At 42.1% G+C, this 22,505-nt stretch overlaps 1 protein-coding gene across 1 annotated transcript in view; it reads right to left on the minus strand.

The window, feature by feature from the left end:
- hmcn1 (hemicentin 1) overlaps positions 1 to 22,505 on the minus strand; it is a gene marked incomplete at its 5' end in the record, with an annotated part of 83,924 nt that overhangs the window by 31,507 nt on the left and 29,912 nt on the right. The window contains 27 exons of the mRNA XM_079266635.1: positions 115 to 269; positions 500 to 669; positions 752 to 860; positions 1,696 to 1,977; positions 2,407 to 2,685; positions 2,822 to 2,976; positions 3,071 to 3,197; positions 3,339 to 3,486; positions 4,403 to 4,533; positions 4,826 to 5,020; positions 5,250 to 5,345; positions 5,558 to 5,809; positions 6,917 to 7,044; positions 7,516 to 7,681; positions 8,337 to 8,496; positions 9,487 to 9,599; positions 10,856 to 11,000; positions 11,101 to 11,228; positions 12,561 to 12,656; positions 12,736 to 12,927; positions 13,748 to 13,906; positions 14,135 to 14,248; positions 14,587 to 14,714; positions 14,898 to 15,039; positions 17,364 to 17,633; positions 21,271 to 21,392; positions 22,277 to 22,421. Of these exons, the coding sequence (XP_079122761.1) occupies positions 115 to 269; positions 500 to 669; positions 752 to 860; positions 1,696 to 1,977; positions 2,407 to 2,685; positions 2,822 to 2,976; positions 3,071 to 3,197; positions 3,339 to 3,486; positions 4,403 to 4,533; positions 4,826 to 5,020; positions 5,250 to 5,345; positions 5,558 to 5,809; positions 6,917 to 7,044; positions 7,516 to 7,681; positions 8,337 to 8,496; positions 9,487 to 9,599; positions 10,856 to 11,000; positions 11,101 to 11,228; positions 12,561 to 12,656; positions 12,736 to 12,927; positions 13,748 to 13,906; positions 14,135 to 14,248; positions 14,587 to 14,714; positions 14,898 to 15,039; positions 17,364 to 17,633; positions 21,271 to 21,392; positions 22,277 to 22,421 (4,307 nt within the window). The remainder of the gene's footprint in view (positions 1 to 114; positions 270 to 499; positions 670 to 751; positions 861 to 1,695; positions 1,978 to 2,406; positions 2,686 to 2,821; positions 2,977 to 3,070; positions 3,198 to 3,338; positions 3,487 to 4,402; positions 4,534 to 4,825; positions 5,021 to 5,249; positions 5,346 to 5,557; positions 5,810 to 6,916; positions 7,045 to 7,515; positions 7,682 to 8,336; positions 8,497 to 9,486; positions 9,600 to 10,855; positions 11,001 to 11,100; positions 11,229 to 12,560; positions 12,657 to 12,735; positions 12,928 to 13,747; positions 13,907 to 14,134; positions 14,249 to 14,586; positions 14,715 to 14,897; positions 15,040 to 17,363; positions 17,634 to 21,270; positions 21,393 to 22,276; positions 22,422 to 22,505) is intronic.

The raw sequence follows: 22,505 nt of genomic DNA on the forward strand, positions 1-22,505 counted from the left end.
GATTCATATTCAGCCTATCAGCCAGTGGGATTCATATTCAGCCTATCAGCCAGTGGGATTCATATTCAGCCTATCAGCCAGTGGGATTCATATTCAGCCTATCAGCGAACCAACCTTAAGGTGCCCCTGTGTTGTGTCAACTGGTCGGCCATCTTTCAGCCAGGTAATGCCGGGAGGAGGGATGCCGCTGGAGATGCACTCCAGACTGATGGGCTTGTGGAGAACCACTGAACGTTCAGCCGGCCCGGTGGTTCGAATGGATGGAGGAACTGTGGAGATGAAAAGGATACAGTCATTCTCTTGATGACACTTGACAGCAAATTTGGAAAAAAGGACATCACAAAAAAGACAAAGTAGTATTTACCCAAGGTGGGAGTGTCTCTGTGGCTTGCATTTAAAGCACAAATTACATTTATTACAATTAATGTATGTGCATAACTTTCCTCTATATTCATTTGTTGTCAGAAAAATCATGTGACAAAGCATTTTAACATTTTACCATGGACGAACACATTGAAGTCCCTCTCGTGGTCTCCTGCTTCATTAGTGGCCACACATTGAAAACGAGCCGTGTCAGAAACCTGAGCGCGGGAAACGACCAGCCGTCGACCGCTGGCTGCTACCCGCAACCCCTCACCCTGTCTGACTGGTTGTCCATCTTTATACCACCTGGAAAAGAATAGTTTAACATGTGTGTGTATGCATTTTTATTTAAATCTGTGTGTCTGTATGCATGAGGTAGAGATCTTACGTGATGGCAGGAGCAGGTGTTCCAGTGGCTTGACACTCCAGCTCCAAAGGGCTGCTAACTATCACTGTGCTGTCTGTCACACCATCAGCTCCGTCAATGAAAGGAGGAACTAGGATTGAAAAAAGTGAATGTCTGTGTCGCTTTAAAGTAATATTTCAATGCATTTGACCCTGGAAAACCACAATAAATACCTGTGAAATAAAAAATGTATCTAATCTATTTGACACTCGAAATCCATGTCAAAATGAATTAAAAGCATATTTTTTACTCATTATAAAATCTCAACTTTGGAACTAGAATTTATTCCAGTCTTTCTCTATTTCTGCTGCTGCAAGTAATAATATCAAAAAAGGTCAGTGAATATAGTGTGCTTTTTGTAAAGAGTTATCCTGAGAGCAGGTGCCTGTTTCCCGTGTGAAAGGCCTTAGGACAGATTAATAGTGTGAGTCAAGTACTGACACAAGTTGTCGTGGCCGAGTGGTTAAGGCGATGGACTAGAAATCCATTGGGGTCTCCCCGCGCAGGTTCGAATCCTGCCGACAACGGATCAGTAACTTTTCCACATTGTATAGAACAAGCTGTCATGTCATTAAAATGATTAGGTTCGTTCTTAAATATGAAATACCGGAGAGAGGACTTAAAATCTGCACTGTGGATTCTTAAATGGCTGTGAAGTGAACACACTGCTGTTAATACTGTATAGTATACGGCAAGTACAGTACTAGTATGCTATTTTATTTATTTATTAACAATTTGAGCAACTAACTACGAACTAACAACTAACTAGAATTAAGACAAAAAAAACCTGTGCAAAGATAAGTGAGGTCCCAACAATTCTCGTTAGTTTGGGTCTAACACGCCAGTGACAATGATAAAAACATTGAGACATGAGTGTGTGTGTGTGTGTATGTGCATGTTGTCAGTTGGCTGTAGTGTTTCTGTACCTATAACTTTGACGTCGTATTTGACCTCCTTCTCTCCAGCGATGCTTGTAGCTACGCAGACGTAACGTCCCGAGTCTGACACCGTGGCTGAGAGGATTTCTATTTGACTCCCCTGCTCGAGAAGACGGACACTTTCACCATCACGCACAGGAACTCCATCCTTCAGCCATGTGAGGGAGGGGGGAGGGTGTCCCCCAGCCTCACACTCCAGAATCAGAGGCCGACTGAGGACCACTTTCCTCTCAGTTGGCCCGTTATCACCCCCTGCAATGGTAGGAGGCACTGGGGGGGGGGGGGGGGGGCATCCAAGAGAAACAGAACAAAAGGAGGAATAAGCTTGGAGGACTTTTTCACTTGACTGATATCTTACAGAACATTGTTTGCGCACCATCCACAGCTGTTTCAAATTATTCTTGACTGCTGCAAAGATATTTATGCTTTGTGAGTGAAACCAAAAGCCTTAAAGCTCTGATTAATACAATGATAAGCTTCAGAGCTCAGCACATATGAGAATGATTGCAAATGCAGACACACAATGGGAACTTATGTTCAGAGAGTTCCTCAGTTGAAAAACTAATTTCAATGTCCAAATGCGCTCTAGATATTTAAGAGGATTTTTTTTGAATGCTTTTGCTTCAAGCTGAAATACAGCAGCCCAGTAAAAAGGGATAATGTGTGTAGATTATTAGGTCTCAGATGTCAGGTTCTTACAGTAGACGTCCAGTTCATAGCTCTTCTCAGCGCTCCCGGTCACACTGGTCACCTTGCAGGTGTACTGGCCAGCATCTGACGCCTGCACCCGAGGGATCTTCAGGTAGTGGCCTCGCTCGACATACTGAAGTTGTCGGTGGGACAGGATGGCCTCACCGTTTCGGTACCAGGTGATGGTGGGAAGCGGCAATCCCCGTGCCTCACACTCCAGTGTTATCAAAGTGTCCAGCAGGGCTGTGACCTGTGAGGTTATGTTACCACCTTTGATGGAGGGGGGCACTGGAACAATGGCACAAAAATTACGAATCAGATATTTGTAATTCAGCTGTAGTTAGTCACATTAGGTTTATCGTATAAAGAGTAGGCTTTGCAAGTAGTACCTGACTGCATAGGATCTGTCAAAATCCACACTCACCAAAGACACTGAGGTTGAAATCCTTGGACTGTTTGCCGGCTGTATTCACGACACTACACTGGTAGCGGGCCTTGTCCCCAAGTCGAGCACTTTTTATCTTCAAAACCTGACCCCTGTTTGAGACCTCTAGGTTGGGATCACCGAGAAACACCAGCCTAGAAACATAAGTTTAACCCAGTTTATTCAATTTGTTTGATAATTCTTACCATAGTAGAGACAGTAAGTTCTCTCATATTAGAAGGCACTTACTTCCTGTCCTTGTACCACTGGATTGTGGGAAAGGGCACTCCTTGCACATGGCATTCTAGACTGATCTCCTGTTTGACAATGGCCGAAACATCTCGAGGAGAGCCTGACCCTAGAATGGTTGGTGGGACTGGGGCAGAGAGCGAGAGTATCATTGTATATTAGCTGACTCATCAAGAAACTGATTCATTGAGAAAGCACAAACAGTCCTAATTCTTTCCCCCGTAATTCTTGGGAGTTTCCATGGACACTGCACACTGCCCTCACTCACTCAATACGTCGAGGAAGAAGTCCTTTTCTGTGCTGCCAGCGATGTTGATGGCTTTACAGCTGTAGCGTCCTGTGTCTGTTGTGGCTGCCTTCAGTAGTCTCAGGGTTTTTCCCATGTCAAGAATCTGGATGCTGTTGCTAGCGACCACCTGTCGATCAACACCAATAAACTGAATCAAATTAAAAAGCAAAAACAACAGCAGAATTTAAGAAATACTGCTCGACAGTAATTATGGAGCTAATTACAAGACATCATGATAAAAGGATCTACATTTAAAAAAGCTGCAGCCTACAATTCAGGCAGAATGAAAGAGAGCGCCAACGATCCATTCAGCTGAGTAATATGATTATAAAACATGAAACGTTTTAAATTGTTGCTTAGAGCCAAGAAAATTCATAGTGCATTGTTCATTAGATTGCTCATAACTAACAGATTAAAGTAAGACAACTGATTTTCCCATCTGTGCTTTGCAGGAATAATTTGTAAGGCAGCCAAGGGAACAAAAAGCAGCCGGCTAACTGGGATGTTACAGCGAAGTCTGTGCTAATTCTCTGTTCTCGCATCAATTTATCATAATTACTCTGCCATTACAGCTTTAAACCATTGCTGCCTCCATGGCTGGCCTGGCTGGTCTTTGCTACAAACACACACGCATACACACAGGATCCACTGTGGTTTCAGGTCTGTTCTCTTGGACAGTGTACCCTGTGACCAGCGCTCATTCAGTCTTTATGAGAACTTAATAAATGAACGGAACGGTCATTATAATTTCTCAGTGATTTTATGGCGGTAAAGTTCGTAATCCAATCCTTGTACATGACCTACTCGACCACAGTATAAGTATAGGTTATGAAATTCATAAGGCAGCATGTTACCTAATCTCTCAGACTGTGTCTTTGATGGGAATGATGATGATGATGAAGATAGTGATAGTGTGTGTATTTACCTTAAAAATAAGTAACATACGTACAAAATCTTTTTTGTGTTCTAAACGTGAATGACGACTGTCAACATATTTTGTATAAAATATATGTGAACGGAATATTCTATGGGATTTCACCTACCGGGGTCCCATCCTTGTACCAGGTGATGACAGGGTTCGGACTTCCTATGACATCACACACCAAGCTGGTGGACTGGCTCAGGACCAATGACACGTTGCCAGGCGTTTCCTCGTCACGGAAAAACGGCGGCACTGCGGAGGTGTCAAAGGTGATTACCGAGCTTTAAGCATTTGTTTCCACGGAATCAAATGTATACAAAATGCAAGGCAAGGCAAGGCAAGTTTATTTGTATAGCACATTTCAACAACAAGGTAATTCAAAGTGCTTCACATGAAACCATTAAAAGCATAAAGGCAAAAGTAAAGGAGATTTAAAACATACATTGAAACAATAAGATAGAAGATAGTAAGACAGAAGATGCTTTTTAAGTGAAGTGTCAGCAAATATTCTAAAGACAGAAACAGTGGAGAACAGGTAAATCACCATTGACTTTGAGCTGGTACTTCCTCTCAGTGGATCCAGCATCATTGACTGCAGCACAGACATACTCTCCATTGTCCAGCGGCGACACAGCGGCCAGAATCAGCAGTGTACCGTCCTCCAGGATGGACACACCGGGCTCATTCCCCGTCAGTTCTTGGCCATTACGCAACCACCGAATCACTGGCTTGGGAAGACCTGAAATGGAGAAAAAGATAGTGAAAGGATAACAAATATACTATATTTGACAGAGTCATTATTACAGAGTATACTTTTATGAGAATGTTTATAATTACTCAACTAACTTTATCTTACTTTTACGATTTGGTAGTAGTGTAGGTACATTTTGTTATCCTACAAAAAGTGAATTATGTTCAATCCTCTTATTCCTCATAATATCAGCGGGTGGTTGGAAATGTTCCCTAACCTTTGGCAGGGCAGGGGAATGCAATACGCTGGTTTGCAACTCTCTCCTGCAGGGGACTATTAAAGGGCGGCTCCAACACCTCGACCACAGGGGGCACTGAAAACCCACAAACACATAATTAATGACAAATACGCACTCCAAAATACACGAACATACAGGACATTATGTCTCACTTTAGCATGTGTGCAATGGTTTGTGCTGCACATTTTTGTCATTTGGTTCGATCCAACTTTAACAGACATATACAACTCCGAAAACATTTCAACACAGTGCAAGGGTTTGGGATAAAGACATTAACAGAGACCAACCTTGCACAAGAAGCCGGACTTGAGCCTCGTCTCTGCCTGCAGTGCTGGTGGCTGTGCAGGTGTAGGGTCCTTCGTCAGCTAGCCCCACATTTCGTAGTGCCAGGCTGCCATCGGACGATACTGGGTACCTCTTACCGTCCTTTGTCCAGGTGAGGGTGGGCTCTGGGACCCCTCTCACCACACAGGGTAGCTCCACGGGGTGACCCACCTGAACCTTCATTACCCTGGGTCCCGCCTGGATACTGGGGGGCACTGCAGGACAGATGACAGAGGACCAGATTTAAAACGCTTTAGTTCCTCCTCTGCACCGGCATGTTATTTATCACACAGGTACATCGGCCTGGAAGTTTAGCTTCTATAGTATATGTGCTTCTGTCATTCAGTACGTCTAGACTGCAACTCTCTGAACTCTCATTTGGGTAATGTATGAGTATTGAATGGGCAGTTTTCAATGCTATTGTGGAAGCTTGAGTCTGTTCCACAGCGAGGAGGCCAGAGCACGTGTCCAGCTGCTGTTCACAGTGGACACGCTGCGATAATAAATCTACCGAAACTGGTTTACAATTAAAAGGAATTTAATCCCACTGATGCAAGCACGATTACAGTGAAGTACACTACTTCTATTAAATATTACAATGTTAACCCACTTTGGAAAAAACTCTCCTCTGGTCCCATGAGACACAGCCGTCCCTGGGAACCACACGCTAAAAGAGGCAGAGAAAAACGCTTCCTATCCCTGCCCTCATATCTGTTCGAAACTCCTCCCCTTCCGTTTATCCCAATTCCTATTGGCTAACTTCCAGGAGCGTATTCTCCTGTCTGTCTGTCCCTGGATTCTCTAACACATTCAATGACTGTCAGTTATGGTTTAATCCCTTCTATGATAATCCTTCAGTATAAACGTTAAACTCTGGCAAAAGCTTCATGTCTCAAATTCTACTTCTAGCTGCTAATCCTGAAACACTTTATGCTTATCTTAATTATGCATTTCCAAAACACTTATGATTATGACAAATTATGAATTATTAAATATGAATCATTAAACACTTTTATTATAACTACTAAACACACAGTTCTACGCTCAAATTTCTTACACTATTCAGCGATATCAGACAGAATCAATTACATGACAGCTAGGGATGAAAATCACAAATTTCATGAATATATCCAGAAAAGTTGATCCAAATGATTGTATGTTCATCGTGTGATGTTTTGATAGTCCTTTGAAATGTACCTAGACACAGTACACTCAGAAAAACAGGAATCCTTACATACAGAATGAAGTCATACTGCTGCTCAGAACCCTTGATAACAGCATAATTACATTTTTGTTTGTCTGCTTGTAATCTTTGAACTTACCCAAAACACTTAGCTCAATGGATAGTGTTAAGTTGCCAGCAATATTCAAGGCAACACACACATAAAGTCCACTGTCTGACACTCTGGTCTCCAAGATCTTCATAGAGCCGGAGGGAAGCTGAGTGTGCCTGGGAGGGACACATACACACACAAGCAGCAATACAATAAACTGTAAAGTGAAAGTCTGAGTGGAAAGTATTACGCAAGCTTCCCATTACAAAACAAGCAAAAAACACACTGATTTTTGTTTTCATTCAATGACTATTTCAGTCATTTCTGTCAACAGATACTCCATAATTCTTACCAATCCACCATCAACCATCATTGTAGGTGCAGTGGCAGTAGGTACAACAGATGACAGAGAAGAGTAAGATTACTCAGTCATCTTATAAAAACACAAACTTTACCCTGAGGCTATGAAGGGTCCAGAGACAGAGCACAGCAATGCAGACAGCATGGAGTGTCTTTTATAACTTTGAGCCTACAGACAGTCTAATATGATTTTATCGAATGTTTTGTTTATAGTTAATGTACAATATTATTCATAGGGGTTTACTTTGCGGCAGGTTCTGTATTTTAAGGTCCTGTATGTGTTTTACCTTGGAGAGAAAGGGGAGATGAGCTGCCTCTCCTTGGCCCAGCTTATGGTGGGAGGTGGGACACTGTGGACCTCACATGGTAAAATGGCGTCCTCACCCTCGATCACTGACATTTTCATCGGCTCAGCTGAGCCTCCGGCGCCACCAACATTGGACCTAGGACGGACTGGACATACATATACACAGAAACAGTGACTCGATTCAAAGTTCTTAGACATTAATGTGACAATTTCAGACAATGTTTAATAACCTTATAACGAAACAAACAAAGAGTAGATAAGAGAAAAATACTTTTTTTAATAAAGAGATTTTGATAAAATTGCCTCTTGTTGCAATGAGTGTTTTTTCCTTCCTCCTACAACCTACAACTCCTCCATCACCACACACAATACAACATGGGGAGCGGTTAAGAAGAATGTGGAGACAATTACCTGCTGAGCACTTGGAGCTCTGCTCATTTTCACGCCCATATGCATTTGCTATTGTAAGTGGGCCATGACTGTGACAGCCAAGTTTGGTCTTTAGATTGGCTTTACGAATCAACAACAGTCATTGAGGACACTGGATCTGCACATGGAGAAGCTAAACTACAGATGAGTTGTATCCATCAAGCCCAAATAATGGATATCAGATCCTGTTTTGTAGCGATCCAACAGCCAACACAGTGACATGACTTGTAATGTAGTTTGCCAGCTGGTAGAGGCTGCTAGACTTCTTGGCCATGATCATGATAGTAATAAATTGTTGACGTTAAATGCTACGTATAGCTTCTTCCTCTTTGCACTGACTTCATGCAGCCTTTAGCTGGTGATGAAGTTTACCGTAGACAGTGAGCTGGACCTTCCTGGCGGCGTAGCCGGCAGCGTTGGTAGCTGTGCAGATGAACTCTCCAGTCTCATTTCCAGAGGGGGAGGTGATGAGGAGGCTGCCGTCAGAATCCAGGGAGAATGCTGGACCACCCAAGTACATCAGCTCCCCACCCTACAAAACAAATCACAACAGCGAAAGGGCAGGGGCCAGAGTCGTTTCATTAACTCAGCTTCATTTACTTTATTTACACTTGTCACGGTGTCAGTGGTTTGACCTACTAAGCGTTCCTAAATGTATGGTTTGATCTTCTTTGCTGCTGTTGATTAAAAAGGCTGTAATAGAAATTGTATTCGTTATATATATATTATACAATCAAATAATTAAAAACACAAAGCAAATGTTAAGTCAGTGCCTCAGGATTGTGTTGTCAGCGGAAATCACATTTTAACAGCTGGTGCAAAACTTAGCAGGGTCTAGTTTCATGTGTCCCTCTAGCCCTGTTCACTTTAACAGCATCACTTTTACAACTCAGAGAAACTAGTGTAAAAGATGGAAAAGAGGGAGGAACTGTCCACATACACACACACTAACACACAAAAGTGCACATGTAAAGACTGAGCACCGCTAATGGACACGGGTAGAGCTGTTTTAATGGAGCGGCACATGATCGACATGCATGTAATCTCACACAGACGTTTATCTATCATGTGCTATCAATAGAGTAAGAATTGTACGACAACGCTGACCTTTGACACAAAACAACACAAGGACTTGTTCCCTTGTAGTTGAAAACAGTGCATCCACATCTGGACCATTTCAAGTGGAAATTGCTCACATTTCAAATCCAAATGAGCTGCATAAAAGCTTTAACTTCGCACCATGTTGTGGTGTCTAATCTGGTGATATTGGCCCAAAGTGTGACGCAACATGAGCAATCTTGGCTGTTGTACATTTTACCTGTCTGTTTTTTCTTGATTCACCGACATACTTTTCATTTGGTTTCACCTGATCTCCCTTTTATTATTTTGCCATTGATGAAGAGATGATTAAAGTCTTCAGTGGCAGGAAAATGGCACACCACTGCAAGCAAGGATAACTGGCTCTTACTTTGGCATATTTCATACTGAAACAGGTACTAAGACAGGTGATGCCAATCCATACCTTGGTCCAGGTAATGTCAGGGCTGGGTACTCCACTGGCACGGCAGGGTAGAGTGATGGGTGTGCCTTCAATTGTGCTGAACACCTGAGGGCCATACTGAATGGTAGGAATCACTGGAAACATAGGAAAAAAAGATTGTTTTTTTATGTGTGTACATACATTCATCAAGTATGTGTAAAATCTGGTTGTGACGATGAATTTCCTGCTCTGCATCTACTGAGCATTTGGTTCTCTCTGTGTATCATATGTTTCTTCTTCTCTTCCTTGTCCTTTCCCTCTCTCCTTCCTTCTCACTATTTGACTTGTTTTGTTGTTTGTTACAACTCTGGGAATCTGCAGAAAAGATCAGCCCTGGGAGGCTTGAAGCCTCTTCTTGGAAATGAAAAATGTGATTAAACAAACACAATCACACATGGTGTACACAATACGAATACAGTATTGCATGGTGGTCTTCTATCTGGAGCCTTTGCACATACATTGCATGATGTATGCTCTATGGAAAGTATATCTTAGAGGTTATGATGGGAAATGTAACTATACACTGACCTACATAGTGTAAATGTCCAGTGCTTTGTGTGTTTACAGATAGAAAGGACTGACCTAATTTCAAGAAGGGAGTCAGTGCCTTTACGTACATGCTGCGGACCATTCCTATTTAAGTTGGTAGAATCTGGCAATCACTGACTTTAATATAAATGGTGAGCAGATTTTCCCCTCTCACTGTGCTCCAAACTCTGCCATTACCCTCAGCTGCTCCTGGTTTTAATGCAACCTCAAAAATAATCCTAATCATGAGGCTAAGAGCCCTCTGCAGTGTAGAGGAGACATTTAAGCAGGGCAGTGAGAAACGGAGAAGGTAACAGAATAAAAGAAAAAGAAAAAAAACACATTTCATATCTAATATACATTTGCAATAAGCCTTTTTCACAGAAGTTTTGACCTGTCATAGCAGAAAAGCCCAAGTAATAATATCATTAACCATGGCTACGTCCCATGAAGTGACCCAGTATACACAATACCAGGAACCTGGAACTATAGTCTGTTATAAACAATGTATTAAATGTTTATATACTGTTTATAAATGTAAAGTAAAATGTCACTGTTTCAACAAGAGCATCATCTTTGGATTCTTTTTACTCTCCTTTTTAGGCACATTGCTACCGTTTACATCAAATAAATGGCACCAACTGCTGGTTTGTGAAATTGTGCGAGTAATTGATGATCTTTTTGCCCCTTTCATGAAACAGATGTTTAATGAAACATCACACAATGTGGGTCCAGTTAGTGCTCAAAAGGTCCACAAGGATTTCCATAATTTTTAAGCATGTGCATGTCTGTTCATAGTTTGTATTTAAGTTTTGTAAACTACCATAGACGTTGACAGAGGTGGTATGGTTGGTGGCCCCAATAACGTTTTCAGCCAAACAGGTGTAGTCACCCACATCGTCCAGCCGGACTCTCTCAATATGCAGACTGCCGTCCCTCCTCACTGTCCAATACTGGTCTGAGGTCACCTGAAAGATTTGTTGGTTGAAGTGGTTCAAATGAAATCATGGCTATTTAAAATAAAGACATGGAGGATATTTAAAAACTGTAAACTCTCTGTGTTCTCACCAAGCCGTAGTTGTGTAGCCACTGCCTCTCAGGCAGCGGATTCCCAGCCAATAGCACACACGGCAAAGTCACCTGCTGGTCCTCGATTACACCGAGTACAGCCGGACTCATCGCAATGACAGGCGAGACTGCAGATACCATGCAAGCAATTATACAGGGCTTATGTAATAAAATTATACAATTATACAATTATACAGGGCTTATGTAATAAAAACAAAAATCAAGGAAGCTGAGAAGATGACAGGAAAGTATTCAAGAAAATGATTAAGTAGATTCATATCAGCAGGGAGCTGTAAAAATCATTTGTGATTCGATGTTGTTGAGCTGTACAATATGTGGGTAGCAGCCTCTTCTGTGCATAGAGACCAAACACACACACACACACACACACACACACACACACACACACACACACACACACACACACACACACACACACACACACACACACACACACACACACACTCACACACAAAATGGTTTGGCTGTGTTCAGTCAGACAATGCTGATGCTGTGACAGACATACAGGGTGTTGTCAAGGGGAATTTGACGACCGCCCTGAAGGACCTGGGAACACAACCTCACACACACACACACACACACACACACACACACACACACACACACACACACACACACACACACACACACACACACACACACACACACACACACACACACACACACACACACACAAACATGCATATACACATGCATGCCAACTTTATTGGTCTCAACTTAATTTTCCAAAGAAGGTACTTTACATGTGCTTCTGCATTGGGTGTGTGTATTGGGTGTGTGTATCTCATGAGACAACGTTGTCAGTCGAGAAATGGGGCAGTAATACAGTGTATGTCATCTGGGTGGGTCTGTGGTTTCTAACTTTTGGCCCACATATAAGAGCTCAGTGTGTATCCACTGTAAAGAAAACCGTGAAACAGTAACAGTGGTTAACAAGGCCCATGTGTTCAAACACATCCACTGAAATGTGCTAATGAACTCACACTCACGTGTAAAGACTGAAACAGAGACACACACACACACACACACACACACACATCCACAAGGACATACAGCACATAGGCCCTCAACGGTACTGTATGCGGTTTTAGAAGATGTACTGGACATAAATGCATAATCAGCTAAAAGTAATGTGAGCATGTCTGAGAATGTATGTTTTTTATGACACACAGGCCTATCTAAGCACTTGTTCAGGTCAGCTACACTTCTGTATTCCTTCATTTACACATAACTTATTGCATGTTAGCCCATATCTAATTGCCCCTGGTGATTTTTAAGATAATTAATCAATCAAAAAGAAATCAATGACAGCCCAGATGGAAGTAAAACAGTACACAGCCTCATGTATTTCTGTGAATACTAGCTTTCATTTCAAGATTAAGAGACACTACCATTTAAGAGACAGTAAAAAAAGTCAGAAAGGCAAGACTTGCACTCACCCAGTCCAGTCACAGTGATTCTTGCCTGGGCCTGGATCCTGCCAAAGTGATTGTGAGCCTCACAGACATATACCGCCTCATCTTCCACCCACAGGTCTGAGAGAAAAAGGGATATTTATGTCGGCATAAACGTAGTGAATTTCATGTGTAATGTGTTTCCCACTCAAACACTCACTGGTGATATGAAGACCTTCCCTGCTCCTTGTAATAGTGCCATATGCGCGGCGCCTGTTGAAAATCGGAAGTCCATCCTCTCTCCTCCAGGTGACCTGTGGTTCGGGGTGGCCTTGGGCAAGGCAGAGCAAGGTTCCGTTGGAGCCGATGTCCAGCGCCACATCGGATGGCTCTCGGGTGAACTTGGGTGCGGCTGAAGCGATCGAGGTTGAAGACGGAAAAGGTCAAAGGTCAAAATATTTGGGGGCTATCCACCCATCTGTATTGCATTCTACAGACAATCAACCTGCCCATCATGTAAGCTTGGGTTGTTCACAACTGGTTTTAGGACCAGACGTACTGAACTGTGTGAATATGGAGCGTCAAATTATAGGACTCATAATAAAAATCGGTTTTCAAAAGTCTGCTTTGACTTCATAATGGCATTTTCCCCGATAACACTTGTATTTCCAGTCATCTTGGAATAAAATGTCTACAACGAAATGAAACTAATATCCAATAAAATGCAGTTATTATGAAAAGGAATGATGAAATAACATGATTTAAACAATGTCTTCAATTATTTTACAAATTGTTGGTTCATTTATATATTTTACACATTTATTTTTATAGTTTGTGCATGCACAAAAGTGTAGCTAGCCCAGTTAAAACTATACATGGATATTAACACACTCCTGTGTAACATTGTTTAGGTTTAAGTCAGACACATTGTGTCCCTGGCCGAGCAAAGGCATCGTTCATTAACTGCACCAAAGCAGCTGTGAGCCATGACACCCAATTCATTGACCGTTTAGGGTTTAAGGGTCTAAGAAGCACACCATGAAACAGACACCTGTAGCAACATTGCAACACAAGAAACAAGAAATGACTCCATCACTCCAAACTCTGCAGTCTGCACATTGACATCTATGGTAGGTTTGCACAAGTTGTAATCTTCCTATTTATTTTGTTGTTATTCAGGGTTAATTATTCAGATTGGTGCTTTTTACAACTAAAGTTGGTGCCACTCTCACCTCCTACATCAAGAGAGATCTTCCCTGACGAGGTGCCAGCAGCATTGACAGCTACGCAGGTGTAATCTCCAGCATCTACATCCTGGGTCTCCTGGATTGCCAGTAAACCTCCAAACGCGTCCACGTCCAAGCGGGATGATGAATGCAGCTGGACATCACCTAGAAATTAGACCAAACAACAGTGGAGGGTGGTCAGCTTAATTCTTATTTGGATTGTGTGATCAACTAGTGGGAAAAACTAAAAGTTTTTGAAATTCCAACGGGGCGTTATTTTAACTCAAGCTGAGCTTTTAATATTTTTTCATGGTTTTAGTCTTTTAATTTGTCCTGAATATACAAATGTCCAAATATTATTTTTGTTGTTTCCTTCTTCTGCTCAGGTGTTACCTTTGTACCACCAGATCTCAGGCTGTGGGATTCCAGACGCAGAACAGGCCATCACTGTGTTTTCTCCAATGCCGATGAGAATATCCCTCAAAGCCACTGTCACCACAGGAGACTCTAGGAAAGGAGAATCGTTGAACAGACAGAACATCAGCATGATAGAGAGAGCAAATGGAAATGCAGATGTGCATATTGAAGTAAATGTCAGTTTTATTTATTTCCATTTGACTGCATGTGCTTTATGTCATGCCATGCATTTTTTCTTTTTAGGTAGGTGTGAATGTGAGCGTTGCCTGTCTCTATGTTTGTATGTCCATGTGTTTGACTGGCGACCTGACCAGGGTGCAACCCGCCTCTCACTAAATGTCAGCTGGGATTGGCTCCAGCTCCTGGTGACCGTCTAAAGGATAATATATAGCCAATGGATGGATGGATGGATGCTTTGTGGCACTCACCAATGTAAGTGAGGATGGAGGTCACCGTGTCTGCTCCAGCCTTGTTGTTTGCCAGGCAGCCATACACTCCTCCATCCTTTTTCTCCATGTTTCTTATAACTAGCGCGCCATCAGGAGTCATCCTGTGTCTGAACACGCACAATACACAATTCAGTATTTTCATGAAATTTCCGCATGATCACGTGGAAGCATGACTGGAAAACTGGGAGACGTAAAGTAAAACTTGACATTTTTATTGATTGATATTATAAAATACAAAAACAATTGAGAAACGTCCTCAAATCTACTCATGTGAAAGGAGATGAATTCACCTGCTTGATGCCGTGATGAACATGTCATTGTGGGTCCAGACCAGGCGGGGTGGAGGGTAGCCGCTGGCCGAGCATCTGATCCTCATTTCCTCTCCTGCTGTAAAGGTTTGATTCCGGGGCTCTACTGAAACCCTGGGCACCTCTAATGGAAAAGATACAAGATAAGATAGAACTTTAATAAAGCTACAGAGAGGTACAAAGATACAAATTTGCCAGATCAAACAATTAATCAATATCAATATAATATCAATATCAATATAATTCAGTCACTCAGTTCACTTCGTATACTGTAATGATGATGATGTTTTGGACCTTTACATGCAAGTCAGGAACTTCTTACATCACCCTGAATGAAATCAGGCGCAGCGAAAGATGTAACAGAGCATAAACTTTTATTGTCACTGTAGCTGGATTTCTTCAATGTTTCACAGCATATCTTTCACCCTCATTTCTTATATATTGGTAAAACAGGCAGGAATATTGAACCCAGGCCCAGGGAAGCTGGGGAATTGGAAAAAAAATTCAATTGATTTATGTGTAACTGTAATTCATCCCTTCAAGGCCGTGTTTCCTCTGTTCTATTCCCACTGCTAGAAATATCTCCCGTCTCTGACCTTTCCAACCAGTAGAAAATACAGGGTGAGAACTAGTGGAGAAACAGAACGCTTCCAAAGCAAGAAAATAACGATCTGTGTCCATCTGAGATGCCAGAGAGGGATTTATTGTGTTATAATGTTATAACACCGGTGTGTTCTTAGTCTCAGCGCCTCAGGCCTCAGGCTGAACTGTGATTATACGACTCGGACGAGGTCAAAAGTAAGGGCGTCACAACAACTTTATTGACAGCCAAGCCGGCCTCTCTTCTCGATTGCTTCTTCCATCTCATGAGGTGGGCGGGGTGATATCTGAGTTCAGGAACAAAGAGGTTCCTGCGAGGGAAGACGCATTGTTCTACCTTAATGTTCAAGAAAGAAGCCTGTCTTCAGCACTCTGTTCATCACCTGCTCCATTTGTCCCTCTTCCTTCCTGCCTCGCTCATCTACATTCACTCCCGCTTACAATGCATCCTCCTCCCATTTCAACTTCCCCTGGTCTCTGACTACTTTCCTCTTATCACCAATGTGCATCCACAATAGCATTTTCAGGTTGCTTTCCTTGAGATTTCCTTCCACACTAAAACAGCAAGAAATCAGCTACGAATCCTGTTCATCCTATTTCTGTTGGCATGTGGCCATGCAGAACAAGTTCCACTGTGTTCTGTCCAAGTGTTGTAAGATGTCAGCAGACTTTACTCACTTCAAAGTGAGACTAATAACTAGGATGGGTCTCACCAGGGGGTAATTTGGAAACCCTAAGGGCTTGCTGACAGATGTTTTAGAGAGAAACAGAGATAAGGCCAAGAAAATAATCTGGAAAAAGCAGTAAGAAATTGGTTAAAGAAAAGAATAAGAAAGAAAGTAGTGACAGGATGATGTGAAAAATGATGAGCAGGTGAGGAGATATGAAGAGAAACATGATGGGAAAATGTTACGAACTCACTTATCAGTGAGACAAGCCAAATGACAGAGCTCCACTCCAACCATGTCTGCAGTACTGGTATTAAACCTGCAATTGTTCAATCTGATCTCTTAAAATCACAGGGAACTTTTCAATTACTCAGGAAAAATGTGTCAAGAGAAAAAGTCAGCTTAAGGTGAAGTGAAACAATTTCTTTGATGTTCTTTAAGAGATGTTTTTGTTTCAAAGCATCAAGACCTGGAAGGACATATAAGGAGGGATTTAGGCGACAGTAAGCAGCAGATGGTTTTTGTATTAACTTCTTCTGGGACTGATGGTTGTATGACAAAGTCAATACTGGATGTCCATTTGGATTGGATTGTGTAAAACAAAGCTTCTTCGCTGCTCTCACTTACTTTCTTTCAACCCTCTGTAACTCCTGGATTCTTGTCAATGGGTTCTGGCTGAAATCGTCTGTTAATGGCAGGTTTTAGTTGCTTTATTACATCGGCATTTCCTGGCCAAGCTCGGGCCGATGCTCTGCGGTGCTGGCCAGATAGCCAGAGATACTCTGTGCAACAAAGTGTTCCTGATTCAGTGTCAGTGAAGCATTAGAAACAGGACTATGAGAGCTGTCTGGAGATGGAAAACTCTACTTTAGCGCTGCCTGAGAGTCAGGCATAAATAATATTCACACGTCCCATGAAGCATTCGGGTGAATTATAGGGAGATGGTGTATTTGGGAGGGGGGGGGGATGTGTTTGCCAAGACTTCTGTTTCCCCAGGGTGTAAATCACGAACTAGAAAAGTCTGACAAGACCATGGAAGCACACGCACATACACCAGCAACAAGATGAAAGTTCAACTGTGCTCTTTTAGACCCAGTTGTTGTAGGATGATGTGTATTTGTCACTTCTCACACAATTCTGATCTTTAACCCCAGAATCATATCAAACACAAACTTTTCACCTTGCACGGTGAGGTAGATTCGCTCTGTCTGCGCCCCTCCTTCGTTTATAGCGATGCATTCATACCAGCCCGAGTGATCTGGGGTCACAGCGGACACCTGTAGCGAGAGGTTGGTCAACACGTGCACCTGTGGGTCCAGGCGGGCATCGTGACTTCCTCTCAGCCAGGTGAGGTTGAAGCTGACCGTGCTGACGACATGGCAGGTGAGGACAGCGCGGGAGCCAGGAGACACGGTCACATTACCCTCGACTGTGATGGCTGGAAGCGGCTCTGCAGGATGAGGAAATAATGTGGCTGAGAGGAACTTTACATCATAAAGAAAGCTAATCAGGGAGCCAGAGTTGTTACTTTCTTGCTATGAGACATGTCATATTTTCCAGGTTTGAATAATTTTGGAGCTGGACCTATACTTGGGGCAGGATTTCTCTGCATCTGCTGCTTCGATCTTGACTATTTAATCTGTCAACCAACTTTGTCACAATACAATAGAAAATTACTGGAGTATCCCTTTAAAAAAAAAGAGTAAATAAAATGTTATTTTTCACTTTAGAGGCTCTTGTCTGGGAGGAACATTCATCCTCTGCATGAGCAGTTAAAATAATCCATATTTCATCACCAAATGCAGCATATTGATGTCTTTCTAATCCTCATATGGTGCATTGTCTAAAACTACAGTGTGTGCTTATAAGTAAGCATTTTTTTTTAAGTTTGTAAATGTAATTTTTGAAACAGCCCCTATTAGAATGATGTTCATCTTCAGTCCTTTTCATATCCTAATTCTCTCTCTTTTCCGCCGTCTCTGTCTTTCCTTTCGTCACCACATTGAAAACAATCCCATCGGTCTCAGTGCGTCTTCCATCATTTTTCGTCAAGGGTGAGCCAAAGCAATGCAGGGAAAAGGAGAGAGAAAGAGAAGATGGGGGCGCGGAGAGGCAGCAGAGGCTTTGGCACTGATACAAGGAGGATGCTGGAGACTTAAGCATAGGTCCTTGGGATTAGGATGACATAACTTTGGCAACTGAGTGGCTATTATGTGTGTTTTTCTGTGTTCAAATGTGAAGTATGGAGGCCTGTCATACTCTTCAGAATATCACTGACAAAGGTTGGAGTTGTGGCTGAGAAGGATTAACTTCACTCAACTTTAGAGACGTCATAAGAGGTAAAAACGCTGGACAAACTAAGTCCCATCTCCACCTTTGGGCTGCCAACATGGTGGGTGTGTTACAATAATGAGTTACACTCAGACATTACACAGAGCTCTGCCTGGCTCCCTCTCTCCTTCTTCTGTTGTCCAAAGCCTCTTTCAACTACCTCTCACTCTCTTTTTCTCTGCACTCCACCTTCTTCCTTTATGCTTGGCATTCATCATGTTGATGGCGCTCCAGTGAATTTCACAAAGCAGGACGTTTTTTTGGAAAGCAAAATGTGGATAAGGAGACATGTGGTGTAATCTCTGGGGTCTCAAAATGGAAAGGGCTCAGTTGAAAAAAAAAAAAAAACCTCGCACTGTAGAGGATTTAGGAAAAGCCAAAAATGTATTTTTGTTTTTCCCAGCAGTGAAATTAAAAGTATACAATCACCACACAAGTCATTTATTACATGGATTATGAATTTCTCTGTGAGATCGTGAATTGTTACGCATTTATCATTGTGGTGCTGTTGTACTGAAAGTGTGAACCCGAGTCACAGCACAGCCTGGAACTTACTTACAACGTTATGTGTATGCTCACCTTACAGCATATTGATATTCTAATACTTATAAATCACACCATAAACCCCATGACATGATCGCTGTGAGGCATGGATTACAATATCATGGTAGGGTCAAATTTCCCTAAAGCTACATTCATTCTGCCAACATGCAGGTTCTCTGCGTGTGATCCACAGCAAGAGGCCTTGAACCCAGTGAAATGCAAGTCACATCAACTGCAACTTGGATTCCAAAGTGGAAGTGTGTGTTTGTGTGTGTGAACATGTGTTTCAACCTATCGAGCAGGACACAAACTTCTTGCTGCATCATTTCACTCAAAGTATTTTTGGCATCTTTATACAGTGAGTGTTGTTTTGTTAACATGAATCAGTACATTAAAGTCAGCCCTTTTTGATGTAAAAAATAATATCAATGTGTTTTTCCAAATGTATTATTGCATACTGGCAGGCTGCCAGAGTGCCGATGTTACACCATACGCATGCTGTAGCAGACAAAAGAAAATGCTATTTAATTTCATTTGGACTACAAATTGCTCACTTCCCTACACAAAACCCCATCACACACACCAATTACACTTGTTGACAGTCTAATGCTTGCCAGCCCATAAGTCTTACAATCTTGGCTCATTACACGCAGTGTTTATTTGTATAGCACATTTCAACAACAAGGTAATTCAAAGTGCTTCACATAAAACCATTAAAAGCATCAAAACATAAGGCAAAAGAAAAGGAGATTTAAAAACAATTAAGAACATTCATTAAAACATTAAAAAACAGTGTAAGAAATAAAAACTGAACGCTGCTTCTCCATGTTTAGTTCTGACTCTGGGAACAGAAAGTAGACCGGTCCCAGATGACCTGAGGGGTCGGGATGGTTCATAAGGTAGCAGCAGATCAGAGATGTATTTTGGCCCTAAACCATTCAGTGCTTTGTAAACCAACAGCAGGATTTTAAAGTCAATTCTTTGTTGGACAGGAAGCCAGTGCAAAGACCTCAGAACTGGAGTGATATGATCCACCCTCCTGGTCTTAGTGAGCACTCGAGCTGCAGCGTTCTGAATCAGCTGCAGCTTTCTGACGGACTTCTTACAGAGACCTGTAAACACACCGTTACAGTAGTCCAGTCTGCTGAAGATAAATGCGTGGACAAGTTTTTCCAAATCCTGTTGAGACATAAGTCCTCTAATCCTTGATATATTCTTCAGGTGATAGTAGGCTGATTTTGTAATTGTCTTGATATGGCTGTTCAGGTTGAGGTCTGAATCCATAACTACACCTAGATTTCTGGCTTGGTTTGTGGGTTTTAACATCAGTGACTGAAGCTGAGCGGTGATTTTCAATTGTTCGTCCTTGGTACCAAAAACAATTACTTCTGTTTAATCTTTGTTTAATTGAAGAAAATTCTGGCACATCCAGTTGTTGATTTGTTCAATGCAGTTACCCAGCCCTTGTATGGGATTATAGTCCCCTGGTGACATAGTTATGTAGATTTGTGTGTCGTCTGCATAATTATGATAACACACTTTGTTGTTTTCCATAATCTGAGCTTGTGGAAGCATGTAGATGTTGAACAGAAGAGGCCCCAGTATTGAACCTTGGGGAACACCACGTCATTTTAGTCAGCTCTGATGTGTAATCAGCTACAGACACAAAGTATTCTCGGTCCTTCAAGTAGGATTCAAACCAGTTAAGTGCTGTACCAGAGAGTCCCACCCAGATTTTTTGTCTTTCTAGGAGTATGGCATGGTCGACCGTGTCGAATGCAGCACTGAGATCCAGTAACAGTTCAGTAAGTTCAGTAAGACTGAACTTCTGCCATTGTCTATGTTCAAGTGGATGTCGTTGAAAACCTCCGAATATAGTAGCTCACTATACACTGCTAATAACATAAACTACAGCATAACAGTCCGTTGGCAAAAGTGAATACTGAAGTCTATGTAGCGAATCATTCTGACATGTTGTAATAGTGTCTTAATACATCATTTGTCTCATATTCTGCTAATTCATTTTAGCTCCAGTTACTTTTTGTTAATAATATGGTTACTAGTTGTCATTGTAGGACTCAACATAGTATATTTGTGCTGACAGAGAGTGTTCTGAGGACTGCATGTTGTGGCTGCTTGTAATCACACATGTTGAATAAATTGCCTGTTATCATCCTGTGACAGGGGGATTGAGTCTTGGTATGTGTGCTTACCTGATACATCTAGGAAGGTGCGAGCTCTCCCTGTCCCAGCGCTGCTGATAGCAATACACTCGTAGTAGTCCTCATCCTTCAGAGTTACCTGGGCTATCACCCATGATGCATTGTCGGACTCACTGGAATCCAAAGGAAGAACGTTCAATACACTATTTATTAATAATAATGTTAAATCCATTCTATCTGCCACTAACTCATCCCTCGATCTGGTGGAAATCCAATAAGATTTAGTCACACAGGGGGGCAGAGATGGAAATAATATGCAAGTTTTAACCTCCAACAGAGTTGGAAGGTGGGAAGGAAGCACAGTTTGGATCTTTCTGCCTGCTGAAGAGTAATCTCTCGGAAGGTTTCAATAGATTTGCATGACATGTGGTAACCATTGGCCAAAGTGTTATTGTTTCTCAGCATGTAATGATGGAACAGACTATCATATCGTCATCAAACTCTCAGCTGAGAGAAGAGGGGGCGAACCCTTCATCATTGTCCCAATCCAACACCACAGTGCATCTGTGGAGCTCATTTCCAGCTGGAACTTGACCGCATAGCTTTCCAAACACCTGCTAAGATAGTAGAAGGGCGGCCCATACAGCCTACTGAACAGATACAGTTCTGACTAAACACATGTTGCAAAAATTATCTTCTGAAATGCTTCAACGGTGGCTTCGACTTTAACAGATGTATTCCACGTCACAGTCATTATTCCTCTGACTTTAAACAGGTTGGCAGATGGGACATTGATAAAACAACCTCATGATGAAAGTACATCACATGCAACTGGCATATATTGACAGTTACTCAGTTTTGGCAGAGGTATGCACTTTACAGCATGTTTTTTTCTTCTTGATATCTAACTTTTGGGATTTTGCTTATATTTGAGAAGAGCAACAGAGTAGGTGTCCCTCATCTGTCTCGTAAGAGTTAGAATAGAGGGTTTAAGTAGAGTCTGTGAACCCCCTTTTAGCAAATTTGTTATATCAGGCTACATTTCAGCCCTGCTCACCTGAAAAACTGGTCCACCCCAAGTCGTCTCCCATCCCTGCTGAAGCGCAGAGTGAAGGGGATCAGGCTCTCTACCTGGCAGTCAACAGCCCCTCTCTGTAGGTAATAACCATGACTTATGGCTGGCATCAGCACCTTAGGGGCATCTAAAAGAGAGATTAAGGCAACAAAAACAATAAATATCTCAAATCACGAAATAATTCCACACAACTAAACATGGGTGACATCAC

This window comes from Melanostigma gelatinosum, assembly GCF_949748355.1.
Source record: "Melanostigma gelatinosum genome assembly, chromosome: 4".
Classification (NCBI taxonomy): Eukaryota; Metazoa; Chordata; class Actinopteri; order Perciformes; family Zoarcidae; genus Melanostigma; species Melanostigma gelatinosum.